Source organism: Macrosteles quadrilineatus, unplaced genomic scaffold (genome assembly GCF_028750875.1).
Source record: "Macrosteles quadrilineatus isolate MER2022 unplaced genomic scaffold, UCM_ALF_1.0 Scaffold_134__1_contigs__length_289700, whole genome shotgun sequence".
In the NCBI taxonomy this organism is placed as follows: domain Eukaryota; kingdom Metazoa; phylum Arthropoda; class Insecta; order Hemiptera; family Cicadellidae; genus Macrosteles; species Macrosteles quadrilineatus.
In genome coordinates, this window is record NW_026542727.1 from 235,504 (window position 1) to 248,762 (window position 13,259).

The 13,259-nt window shown below is 31.5% G+C and overlaps 1 protein-coding gene across 3 annotated transcripts in view; it reads left to right on the forward strand.

Annotated features, from left to right (window-relative positions):
- Positions 1 to 12,214, forward strand: part of LOC128982146 (calbindin-32) — a 107,741-nt gene extending 95,527 nt beyond the window's left edge. For all 3 annotated transcript variants that reach the window (XM_054401204.1, XM_054401201.1, XM_054401205.1), the window contains 3 exons: positions 6,573 to 6,629; positions 9,637 to 9,708; positions 9,792 to 12,214. In XM_054401204.1, coding sequence (XP_054257179.1) covers positions 6,573 to 6,629; positions 9,637 to 9,708; positions 9,792 to 9,941 — 279 coding nt within the window. In that variant the 3' untranslated portion in view covers positions 9,942 to 12,214. The remainder of the gene's footprint in view (positions 1 to 6,572; positions 6,630 to 9,636; positions 9,709 to 9,791) is intronic.
- Positions 12,215 to 13,259: the final 1,045 nt, after the last annotated feature.

Here is a 13,259-nt window from a genome sequence, read left to right on the forward strand (position 1 = left end):
CTTCCTTTACCTAACCTAATTTGCCCTCCCTATGATACATCGTCACTGTACAAATATGTAGCAAATTTACGTTTAACAAAACCTATTGTCATGTTACTATCACTTTAAGAGTAATAGTTTTTCCTAAGAAGAATGTTGTAGCAGTTAGTTCTCTTACTTTTCCAAATATTTTATTTTTTACTACACATCACCTCTAGGTACAAAAATATATTAATTAAACAATATACACGTTACAACGTTTTTCGTTTGGTTAAATTTCCAATACATTAAAACCTATTGAAATTGTTTACTATTTATATTCTATGACTGCATTGGTCGCTTTATACAATGTGTAAATTAAGTATTGAATCAAATCTGTATTTTTTAAACCAAAATATATAGAAATATTCTGTTTGTAGCACTGATTCTTAACAAAGGTTCCGCAATTTTTTACAAAACAAAATTGTTTAACCACTCAACTGGGTAGGGGGTGACTTTTTTTCCAAATAGCAACCTCTATTGAGTGACCCTCATTTTGAAGGGCTTTGTTCAAACTACCTCGGGTTTGCGTCATTTTATTTCTTTTGACAAACCCTTCAAAAAGATGAGTCACTCAATAGGGGTTATTATTAAACTAGGTGTGCAATGCAATTGTTTGCTTGCAATATTGAGCTGAGCTAGATTAATCCAATACTTTTCTACAGTCAATGCTACATCTGTTTCTCGCAAATGAAATATAATATATTTCATTTACTTCACTTTACTTTACTTTACTTCATTACTTTCATATTATATTATACTTGCAGTATCCAAAGTCAATTATAAGTTTGGTTATCGTAAATGAATTGTATACTTGCAGGAACCAAAGTTTATGTTTCATTTGGTTCTCATAAATTAAATGTCTACTTGCAGTATTCAATTTCAATGATATACAGTATTTGGTTCGCATAAATAGAATGCCTATTTGCAGGATCTGAAGTCAATGGTATGGTACGTCTGGTTCACTTAAATGGAATGTCTATTTACAGGTTCAAAAGTCCATGGTACGCCTGGTACACTTAAATGGAATGTCTATTTAAAGGTTCTAAAGATAATGGTACGTCTGGTTCACATAAACGAATTGTTTATGCAGTATCCAAAATCATGGCACATTTGATTAAAGTAAATTGAACTGTTCATTTGCAGTGTCCAAACTCAATGGTACATTTGGTAAAAGTAAATAAATTGTTTACTTGCAGTATCCAAATTAAATGGTACATTTGGTAAAAGTAATTAAATTGTTTACTTGCAGTATCCAAACTCAATGGTTTATTTGGTTCTCGTAAATTGCCGTAATTGTCCACCTGCAGCATCCTATTATAAGTCAATGGTTCATTTGATTTATATAAATGGAGTGCATATTTTCAGTATCCAAACTTAATAGTATCTTTGGTTCACATTAATAGAAATCATATTTGCAGTAGGTAAGTCTGCAAATATGATTTTCATTGCACCCCTTTGAATAGGTATTCAAAGTCTGCATTAATTATTTAGTCTAGTTCACGTGTCTAAATGGAAAGTCTACTAGCAGTACCCAAACTCAATGGTAGGCCTATATTTGATTCACATAAATGGAATGGCTATTTGGAGTATTTAAAGTCAATGATGCAGCAGTCTAATTCGGGTGACCCTAATTATTGGTTACTCATTTTGTAGTAAATTATGCTCCATGCTATTAATCGGATTGTTCTTTCCTTTTTCTCTGTACGGTATTTGTAATGTGCTATTTTAGATGATTCGTTGACTAACATATGATACGATTCTTGTTTACCTTTTGTTGTTTGTAATCTTGCAAATAATGGCATGGTAACCAATTAACCCATAAGGCCCATGTTAAATCTCTACATTTTAAATTCACGTAGGGAAAAGCCCTGTGGTCCGATTTGTACAATTTCAGATTTATACCTTCCCATGGTTAGTTAATATGACTGTGCTAAATTTCGTGCATATCACTTCAGCCGTTTAGGAGGAGTATTTGTAAAACAAAAGCAGGAGTGTAGTTTAAGAGCTTCGCTCAAAAATAAATCAACCGCACCCCTTACCATGTTAAAGGGGTTAAAAATTATTGTTGATGTAAAAAATTGCCAACCTATGTTAACAATCAGTTCCACAAACAGAATATATCTATCTACAGATTTGTTTCCATATGTTTGTGAATTGGTGCTTTTTCACATACATTAAATAAAATTTTGGAATACCGGTACCTGCCATTTTGGCTAGGGACCCACCTCGGGTTTGCGTCATTGTGTTTCTTTTGACAAATCCTTCAACATGAGGTGTCACTCAATACGGATTGCTATTTGAAAAAAAATAAGTCACCCCTACACTCTGTTAGGGGGGTTAAAATATTTTTGATGTAAAGAATTACGGAACGTTTGTTAACAATCAACGCCACAAAAAGAATATTTCTATCTATTTCGGTTTAAAAATTACGAATTTGTTTCAAGACTTAATTTACACACTGTATATATGAGTAAGTAAGATTTACACCCAATTCTTTTGTTAACTGTCTCAATCAACTTCTAAAAGTCATAGAATAAAATTAGTCTTTAAAGTTCTGACGGTTTTATTATAATGATATTAGTTGAGTTATAAATTATCGTTGTATGTAATAGGTACTGTTTAACTCTATTGTCATTATGTTGATATATATGTAGTGGCCAAGTTTAACGATTTAGGTAAATATAAATTCTATTAATTTACATCTTGATTTTTTTTAGATTTGTCTGTGGCTTTACACAAAACCCACGTATATACTACACACACTATCCAACTGTAAATATGTAGTTTAACGCACCAACTAGTAAAATACTTGGATCTAAAGTATGATTGTCATTCAAACATGAAAATATCACAAAACACTATATACCCCATACTGTATATAGTGTTTTGTGATATTTTCATGTTTTAATGACAATCATTCACTTACTGATTTAGTTTATCTTTACTAGTACTTGACTTCCTTCAATTTTCTTGTTTCCTCTTCTCTTCAAAACTGTCTTGTAGATTAGGCAATTTATGTTCAGTCGTATTTGTAGTGTTATGGGTGCTTTGTAGTTTTTTAGAGAAAGTGTTGAGAAAATAATTGAGTGGTATGTTTTGAGTAACTTAATCTTTAATACCTGTGTTACATTTTTTTTTGTGCAACAACTTTTTGTAAATAGAAATTTATGTAAATAAAGTTTCATCTTTTATTCTTGGTTTAATATTACTTTCATATCAGTTTTATTATATAATTATTGATTGAAAATTGATTATTTATTTATACTACATATTTCTAGTAAATATTTTGTAGTTTTGTTTGTTTACTATTTGTTGTACAGTTCATAAACCCTGACCTCTCCAATAAATAATAAGTTTAAACAATTATTTAAATATTCATCAGATACATTTATGCATCAAGTCATCAAGACATTTCCATTTTGTGCATTATGGGCTTATTATCTACATCTGTACTTAGATTAAATAAATACTAGATAACATGTTGCTCGATATCGAGCAAAACTGAAACTTGTATAAAAAAAAAACATAAACAGCAAGACATTAATCAAAGAGTCACTTTTTTCCCCCCCCTTTTCCTTTACACTGTGCCTACCTAAAAGTATACCAGTGTTCAATTTTCCTTGCCCTTAATCTTTGAGTGCTCTCTTATTCCTTGCCTTTTCTCTGTTTTTTTTCTCTCTCTTGATTTGTGGTCTTCCTGTCTCTGTCCCTACCTTATTCCAATTTGTGTGAGTCATTTTTGACCGTTTGATTTTTTTATTTTTTTTTCGCAATCTTCATAACAATGACATCAGATAACAATGAACAAAAACTTAACAATGATGAGTTCCATGAATTGTTTTGGTAACTTTAAGTTTGTACTCTTTGTTGCCAGTTGCCATAAATGAAAGGTTCGTTTACCTCATTTGTGCAATTCACCACAATAAACTTCGGGTTCTTATTGGAAACTCCCAATCTGAAGAGTCACTCTAAATGAATGTATATGACTGATTATAGAAATATAAAAATATTGTGACGTTAAAAAATATAAAAACAATCTACAATATTTAAATTTGGCCAGGTGGTGCTTTGGTATCAGCATTAAAAATTGCTGCGAAATCTACACAGGCAGCACCATTGTAGCGAGGGAAGACACTTCTGTCTCTTATTATGTACATAAGAATCTCACTTGACTCCTCGGAGCTCTCGTCTCTACATAAGGTCTGCCACAGTCTTCAGAGATTTGCAAATGGGTTGGCATTGTGACCCTATTTCTCGCATATTTTTTCATTGCATTTTTTTTATTGTGCTTAGTTCTCCTTTGGGTTCTAGTGACATTGTCGTACTTACTTATATATCTGTGCGTATTCAGGATCATCACCTTCTTGTGGAATTAGAGGACCCACTCGGTGGTAAAACGTGTCATGGATCTTAAATTGTAGATCCCCTGTGGAACTTTCTCATCTTAATGAGCTTTGGAGCTGACCATGATAAAGGCAGAACTGAATTGACGAACTTTATCCAAATAATTTCTGCATATAAGTCTCACAGTCCTATTTTCAGATTGGGAGTTTCCAATAAGAACCCGAAGTTTATTGTGGTGAATTGCACAAATGAGGTAAACGAACCTTTCATTTATGGCAACTGGCAACAAAGAGTACAAACTTAACTGTCTCGGCCAGTCTTTTCTTGCTTAAAAATATGTAAGCCACTACAATGTAAACATTTAACGTTCATTTGTCCGAGATTGGACTATCACAACGGTGGTACTACCACTATGTACCCATCAAATGTTCAATTGTGAGGTTGATGCAAGCGGTCATGTTCGCGTTCACTCCAGCAACTTACAGTTCTTCGTCGTGCTGTCGGCATTTGATTTTAAATTGAAATGAAATAAGAAAGTTAACCAAACAACAGAAAACACTATAAATAAATTGGAATTTTGATACACATTGTAAATTACATGATAATATGGTAATGTAACGGATAACTGCCCTGTGAATAATCACTTTTAAATATTCACTTCATCACATCGAACTGTAACTACATAATAATCAGTAAAATACGATGTAAGGTATATCAATTATAGACAAAAAGAATTAAATATTTATTCTTAAACACTTTGTTGTCTAGTATTGATAGAAAACTCTTCATTATGAACCAGAACCCAGACTTATTTAACAGATTAAAACAAAATATAAATTCCAGCTTCGCTCTGGAAGTTTTAAGTCCTGCAATCTATGGTTAACCTTAAAAACTACAGTATTTCAAACTACGTCCATATGTCATTTGTAAACAAAGGGAAATGTGTTTGATCAAATGTCAACAGATAGCGCCGCCTTCCAAACTTTTAGACCTTAAGTGTACTTAAGTGGCGCCCTTTCATAATATTCTGAGACGTATTTGCACATCTACGTGAATATGCCTTTAATTTGACACCTCAAACTTTAAAATCCATCAAGCCGTTATTGAGTTATGACAGTGAAAAGAAAACTGCTTGAGTATTAATATATAGATTCTTACAAATGTAGTATTAAATGTGGCGTAGTTTTTGTAGACTGAGGGTTTTAAGTTCTTGTATTTGTTCGAGTAGTCATTTTAGGTTGAATAGTCTGTCATTTCATTTTACAAGTACAGTAGGGCATAGATAATTTGTTACAGACATAGCTTTATAGAGATGGTTTTTACGTTACATGTATGGATCAAAATGAAAGGTACAGTATGTTCAATGAATTTCAATTTTACGTACTTTTATTCATCAACTTCTTTATAATAATCTTGCACGTGTTGTAAGTACGCACTAAGTAGAAACACTATATCTGCCATACAAAGCTTTAGTATTTACAATATATTAAGGTCACCTGAAACTCTTATAATTCAAAAAGTCAGACTTATACAATTTACATGTAAACTATAAGACATTATACAACGGCGGTATATGTAAAAAAATGTATTTTTAGGAGATTATTCATTTTTAAATCAATAAATTGTTCATGTGTAGGGCCTACCTTAGAGAATAAAATAAAAGAATATGCCTATGTGTATCACTCTAGCCCTTGTAAATAGGTCTAATGTGATATAAGCATGGGACTAAATTGTGATACAGAATAATATTCTGATTCGCTGCTAGGGGGGTAAGGAAATGTAGAAACGAAAGAATATGTAAGAAAGAGAAAAAACACACTATTCTAATGGCTATAAAAGAACAAATAACAGTTTTTTTTTTACTTTTTTAAAATAAATTATGTTTTAACAATAGTAATATAAAATGGTTTTGGCAAATGTTGCTAGGAACTACAGTAAACTAAAAAATTATGGTAATATATTTCACCAAGAAAATGCTTCAGTTAGCTTGAAGATGGCAACCTAGATTTCCGATATATAGTACCATAAATTATAACAGAGTATTATATTGTAAATATTTATGTGTTATATGACAGAATTTATATTTTCAGTGCGTACTTTTATTAATTTAAAAGGTCAAAATTGTTAAATATATAAGTAGTAGACTAATAAATATGAAACTAAATGTGTACGAAATAACAACTCTTTCTAAATTGCCATTGTTGCAGGGTGCCACGAAGTTAACTAAGGATGATATTGAGAGAGTCTTTTCCCTCTACGATAGGGTAAGTTAGTCAGATTTTATGTTGAATTTCAGACCGTAGTTAAGATTTTGTTCGCAGCCACATAAAATGTGACGTGCGAATAACTTTACATGTATTGCATTACAGCATTCACCGATAATATTACATTTTGAATAGGTTAAATGTTCACAGTTTACTGCTGTAGAACAAGTTTTTTTTTTGTAAATATTTTTGGTGAGTACGTTACTTGTTATAGGGCTCTGTATTTAATTATTTAAACTTCAGTTGAACCATATCGTAAACATTTACTATAGTATCAATGGTTATTATTTGTGTATTATTTGCAAAGTGACACTTTGCTGCACATGAGAGAAATGTTTAAGCACGAACCACAGTCGAGTGTGGAACGTTTCTCGAGTGCAGCAAATGAATTTTGAACTCGCATTACACGTTATATTTCTCCTACAGTTTCAATGAAGCATATAAATAATTAATCTTTCAAACACCATACAACATGTTTTAGGTTAGGTTAATTCCAAGCATTGAACGAAATTGGAAACGCTGCACCAGCTGATCGTAGTCGTAGTATCACAACCACCTCCAATACATTATTACTCTTTATTTTATATATTACTCTTGCATATTTACTCTTTGAATTTTTGCTTTAAACTTACTCGTTTACGAGCTAGATGATGCAAAATGTATACAGGAAGTCATTTTTTCATAGGCTGTAACTCTTAAACGAGTGGGTTTATTGAAAAGATTTCAAGAATAAAAAAGTTTTGGAATTGCATGTTCTATCTAGAAACCTGTTAAAATATAGGGTGTTCTGTAGGAAATTTCAAAGTTGGCCACCATATTGGAAAACGGCGGCTGAATAGCAAAAAACTAAAATCATATTTTTAACTGTCACATCAAATAAAGGAATGTCCCCCATTTTAAGTTTTCTTTAATTCTTACCGTTTCCGATATCTTAATGGTGGTCTCCTTGAGTTGATCACCCTGTATATATGTATACAGGGTGTCCATAAAAAAACATTTGAGGACTTTTTTAAAATTTTTTATTATTTAGCTATTTTTTTACCTCAATTAGGAAATATAGATATAGATATAAACTATACAAACTAGATGTACTGTGTGAATTTGTTTGTTTCCTATCAACAGCTACCCCCTCCTTATACATTGCATGCGCCCCTGTTTTTCTTTTTGAATCTTACAAGTATTTATTCTCTCAACATATTTATGAATTATCTCCTACTTTTTAGTGCGTTTAAAAACGTGGTACTTTTAAAAAGTTTTTTATTTATAAATTATATACTACTTTTTAGTCTTCAATGTGTAAATATGTTACATCTAATTTAAATGGCCTGTTAATACATGAAAAAACCTTTTAATCTTTAATAAGATGTTTTATTTTGAACTAGCTGTTGTACACGTGCTTTGCAGCAGGAAGAGGGCACGATATAGAAACATTTTGATCTGTACATCTGGTATAAAATAGTTACACATCCGCCAACGCCAACGCTTTTAGAGATAACATTCAACCTTTATGGCCTTTATAGAAACTTGTGGCTTTTTAATCTGGTAAGAAGTGGAAACCTCCATTTTGGATTGGATTGATTTTAAATCTTGCGCAAGGCTGACATGTGAAAATCTAGCAAATTTTCAAATAACATTTTCACATACATGATTTACCCTCAACTCCCTTAGTTACATATATTTGTCTTTAATCTTGAAGTTGCAAAACTATTAATTATTAAATTTAAATGATCAATTTCTTTAGTTCAATTTTCTTTACATTTAATCACAAATCCTTCCAACTTCACTCGCAATAAATCATTAGCAACACTAACATCAGCTGGTATTCGTAATTTAGAACCTCTCTTGAGCAGAACATGTACCTCTAAACCGCTGCTCTTTGAACAAACTGCCAAATTAACGTATTTACAGCTGACTTCAATTACACTATTTGTATATACTGTATTTGACTATTTACAAGCTTCCAAAAAGTAAAGATTGAAACTTTGGAAGCCCATGAGGCTTAGCCCAAGGGAAATATGAAAATAACATTATATAATATTGCATTGTCATCAATTTTTGACCTATGATTCAAGTTTCAAGTCTCTAAGCTCATCTAAAAATTGATTCATTGGTTAAAATTGATTCCAAAATTTGTACCTGACAAGAAAGCGAGCTAATAAAAACAATTAAAAATAAGGCAAAGTTATTCGGGGAAAAACTTACTTTAGTTATTTGTCGTCCGATCTTTTTGATCTTGTTATCGTTTGATAGGGAATAAGGAATGCTAAAGTGAGTATTCCTGACATTATTTCATATAATTAGCCGTTTTTGAGTTATTCAAGTTATACAAATTCAAACAACCGCTAATTTAAAATTTACAATGGAACCAACTAAATTATTTTTTCTATATTAGGTCTTTCATGTTAGTTAACATGCTTGCCAAATTTCATAATCATCTAATGAAAAACTCCACAAATAAAAATATTTTTGTATAAAAATCAAAATGGCAGATATCTGGGTAAATATGCATTTCACAGGTACTTTTTACTTCCTTTTAGTATGAGGATTCATTTCCCAAAGCCCTGAAAAGTTTTTGTGGACACCCTGTATATACCGGTATATATATTTTTACATACATAGGTTTTTTGCCTCTGGGGACATCAAAATGAAAAAGTTAATCGGGCCCGGACCTAGGTCTTACCATGCCACCTACGGTAATAGCTACTTCCCTATAGGGAATTTGCTAAAATGTGGTTTTGAACAACAGAATAATAAAAAAAAATACACATGACAGGATTTATAAAATATATTTATTTGTGTTATGAAAATTGTTTAAGATAATGATTACGATAACCGGATTATTTAACATTTGATCTGTGAAATCTGCGGTAACTGATGCGAAGATCCAACCCCAGCTTCCAACAATCTAGTTTATTCTTGTGTATTTGAATTTAATCATGTAATTTGATATTTTTCCCCTCAAATTTAATCTGATCTTTTTTCAACCAGAAACCATTTTTTTTTTCAGGACAACAACGGAACGATCGAGAATGAGGAGCTAAGAGGATTCTTAAAGGATCTCCTTGAACTTGTAAAGAAGGTAATTGTCTGAAAAAAGAATTAACTTGAAATATTGGAGGGATTTTTTTTATTGTTACTTCATATTTTGTAATTTTCTTACAGGACTACGACGCACAAGACCTCCACGAGTTCGAGGAAACGATTCTACAAGGAGTCGACTACAACCAGGACGGGAAAATAAACAAGAAAGAGCTCACAATGATATTGTTGGCACTGGCCAAACACAATCAAGAAGAAGAGACCAGCGCATAAGCTTATCCGTAAACGGATTTGTGAACATACAAGAGCGGTTCCGGTTCCGCCACGTGTCCAGCTTGAATGTCGTCATTGTTTCAAGGCCATCTGTCCCAGAACCGGATTTTTGCATACTCAAAGACTGGTGATCCCGGGCCTGTTCTCGCGTTTTTATTTCATATTATCGGTAGAGTAAAAGTAGTAAGCGGATGCCAAATATTGTGGGTAGTCCATTAGGGACAGGAAGTAAAACAGGAAGTAAACTATTCTTCAGAGACACCTTCAACAAGACATATTTCTGTGACCATCCAACTTAAGTGTTTATACTGGTACCTACTACCCCTCATATAAAAACAACAGCATTTTTCGTAAGGCTAGTTACATTGTTACTTCTGTATAGCCGAAATACCCCGTATAAAAGCATAATCTGATCATTTCTTTTCCATGTCAATATTCTCTGTAATTTAATTTTGATTTTTCACAAAAGAGAACAACTGTGTTAAAACGTGTTAAATATTCAAATATTTATTTTTAGAGAACATATCAATTTGAATATATCCAAACTACATTTATTTTTGTATAGGTCTATTTTTTTGTAATCAATAGTTCCAGCTGTGTTTTTTTTAACTTATTTGCTGTACTATTAACCTGAACGTAAACAAATAAACTGTTGGTTAACTAATTAGGATTAACAAAGGAAGGAGGTCGTTATGGATTCAGTCTCTCTGCTTGCCAAACCTGTACATCCAATGTCAACATAAAATATTGATAGTTATATATAGTACTGTAGAGTGGAAGTTATGCACGTATGTTCTTTACCTAATGCACTTTAAGGCTTATATTCACAAGCACATGTTTGCTCACATACTCTTCTGAAAAGGGATTAGACTAGTACTTCATTCATCAAACTTAAAACAATTTTAGAAAAGCCAATAAATATACAACATAACTTATTCACACTATTTTTTTACGATTTCACTTTCTCTAGTTTCATATTGTTTAAAACACTATTATTAGATGATGAATCCTTATCTAAAATAACTCGCAGTAGGCAGACTAACTAGCCTACAACAATAAAGTATGTATAAGAAATAAAAACAAAATAATATTTTTGTTAAGTATAAATGATTTTTATTAATGATATTTATAATACAGTAGGCCTATGTGATTTTCATATTTATGTTTCCAATAAAATTAAACTGCCTACAAGCCGCAATGAATACTACTTATTTATGATGCTTTGTACTGATTTTACAAAAGCATACTAATCCTAATCTTACATACGACTATTTCATCTTTAGTGCGTACCAGACTTAGGCATTTTAACTTTGTATAAGTATCTTAGCTTAGAAGTCTTGACAATTCTCCTGTAGGAATGTAGAAGGTTTGTGGCAAAAAAAATAAGCTGGAACACTTTAAAGCCTAATAGAAAAATCTAACATATGAGGGAATATTTGTTTTTTAAACGCACAATTTCTTACGATCGCTGGGTATTTTTTGCTAGCTGAGCAATATGATTACAAAATTCTTACCACGCGTGTTATACTCGTATTTAACATGATCACGGATTTTGTACTTCCACAAGAAACGTTTGTGACTGATATATGCCAGATAAATAAATTGTATGATGTTTTAAAATCCTTAATCTTATTGTATGTTTGCCAAAATCATTTTATAGTTTAGAAAGTTTAGATTGGGTTTTATTTTAAAAATTTATAAATAGACTTGTGTATATATTTAATATTTTATATTGATGTTATGAGTGTTATCGTTGTTTAGCATAGTTTATTTGGGAATGCTTATTTAAAGATAAATAGAGTGTAATTATAAGTTAATAATTTAAAGCTATATTTCTGATTTTTACGCATCTGGATGCTCTTTTGTCGTAACTGTGATAAGTGAAATTTTGACATGTTTCTTTAGTTCCTATAATTATAGTTTTACAAATACATAATTGACAAATCATATTCAGCCAGTTGAATAAAACGATTGTATAGGCCAAGTCCATGTTTCGAAACTGGCAGTTAAAAAACCATTTTTAGAATACACACCCTTAACAGGTATGCATTCTACTAAAACCAATATCCGAAACATAAAATACATAAATTACTTTTTAAATGTGTATAAATTGTTTTTATCTTAGCAACAGTTAAAATTGTTAGTTTTAACGAATATCTTAGAGTCTGTTTACAGTCCATTATATTAGTTTTGGGGTTAAAGATGATTAATTTTAGATATCTCTGTTAAGCTTTGGACTTTATGGATTTGTTTGAATAAAACGTAAAAAGATATATGGAAAATCTTCATTATCCTCCTACATCCAGAAATTGTAACTTTAAAATCAATACGAAATGTAATTTTGATACTCTAAGGGTTATTGATTATTGATCTTAAAGTATGGGATGTTATTTTTTCAATGCATAAAAATATATAGTATTGAAAATTGTATAGGCCTACTTATAATTCATTAATACTCTTTTAACGGACACAATTTTGTAAACACTCATTAATTAACCTGTAACAGCATGCACCAAGACTTTCTGTTACACGGGTCCCCGGTAGCTCAGGTGAGGGGCGGGGTTGACTGAGAGCAATCTTGCCGATGACACTATTAATTATTTGTATTTTGAAGGCGCCACCTTGTTGAGGGTGGTTCAGCAGGAGGGTAACAAGGAACCCCAAATCCTTCCCAGAAGTCAAGTTAAACGTAAGATGTTAATTGGCCGTGTCTTAACAAACCTTGAATTGTTCAAAAAATCGTCAAACTAAACCATTATGTTAAATTGAAATCTTTCTTTGTACTTCCCAAGTAATAATCTTATGCTACCTGTTTAAAGCCAAAGGTAAACAAAAGTACTCAAAACTGAATGCTGAGACACAAATTTATTATGTTATAAAAAATTCCAAACTCAATTGTCTCAGTGATAACAAAAGAATAGATTCTTAATCAGTTAATCGTGGCTCTCCGTTGATTTAGAATTAATATCAAAACAACAATCTAAATAAATTCAATAATCTCCTAGGATATTAAGGAGCAGATAGTTCTCAACTAAAATAGTTCCCAAGAATTTTTAGATAGGCAAAGATATTCTTATCGCTAAACAAACAAATTAAAGTATCAGAGAACACTTAATTACTTCACAATTCTTTAAATTATTTACATAATAGACATGTCCTGACGGTGGCCACCGGAACACCTAAACAAAACAAAGTAGACATAAATATCTTATAAGCTAGAAATAGTTACAACAAAGGATTCGTTGAACGAGAATCCAGATTATAAATCCATTGTGCTGTATCGATGACAGTCCCAGTTTCCATTGCCGAAAATAATCA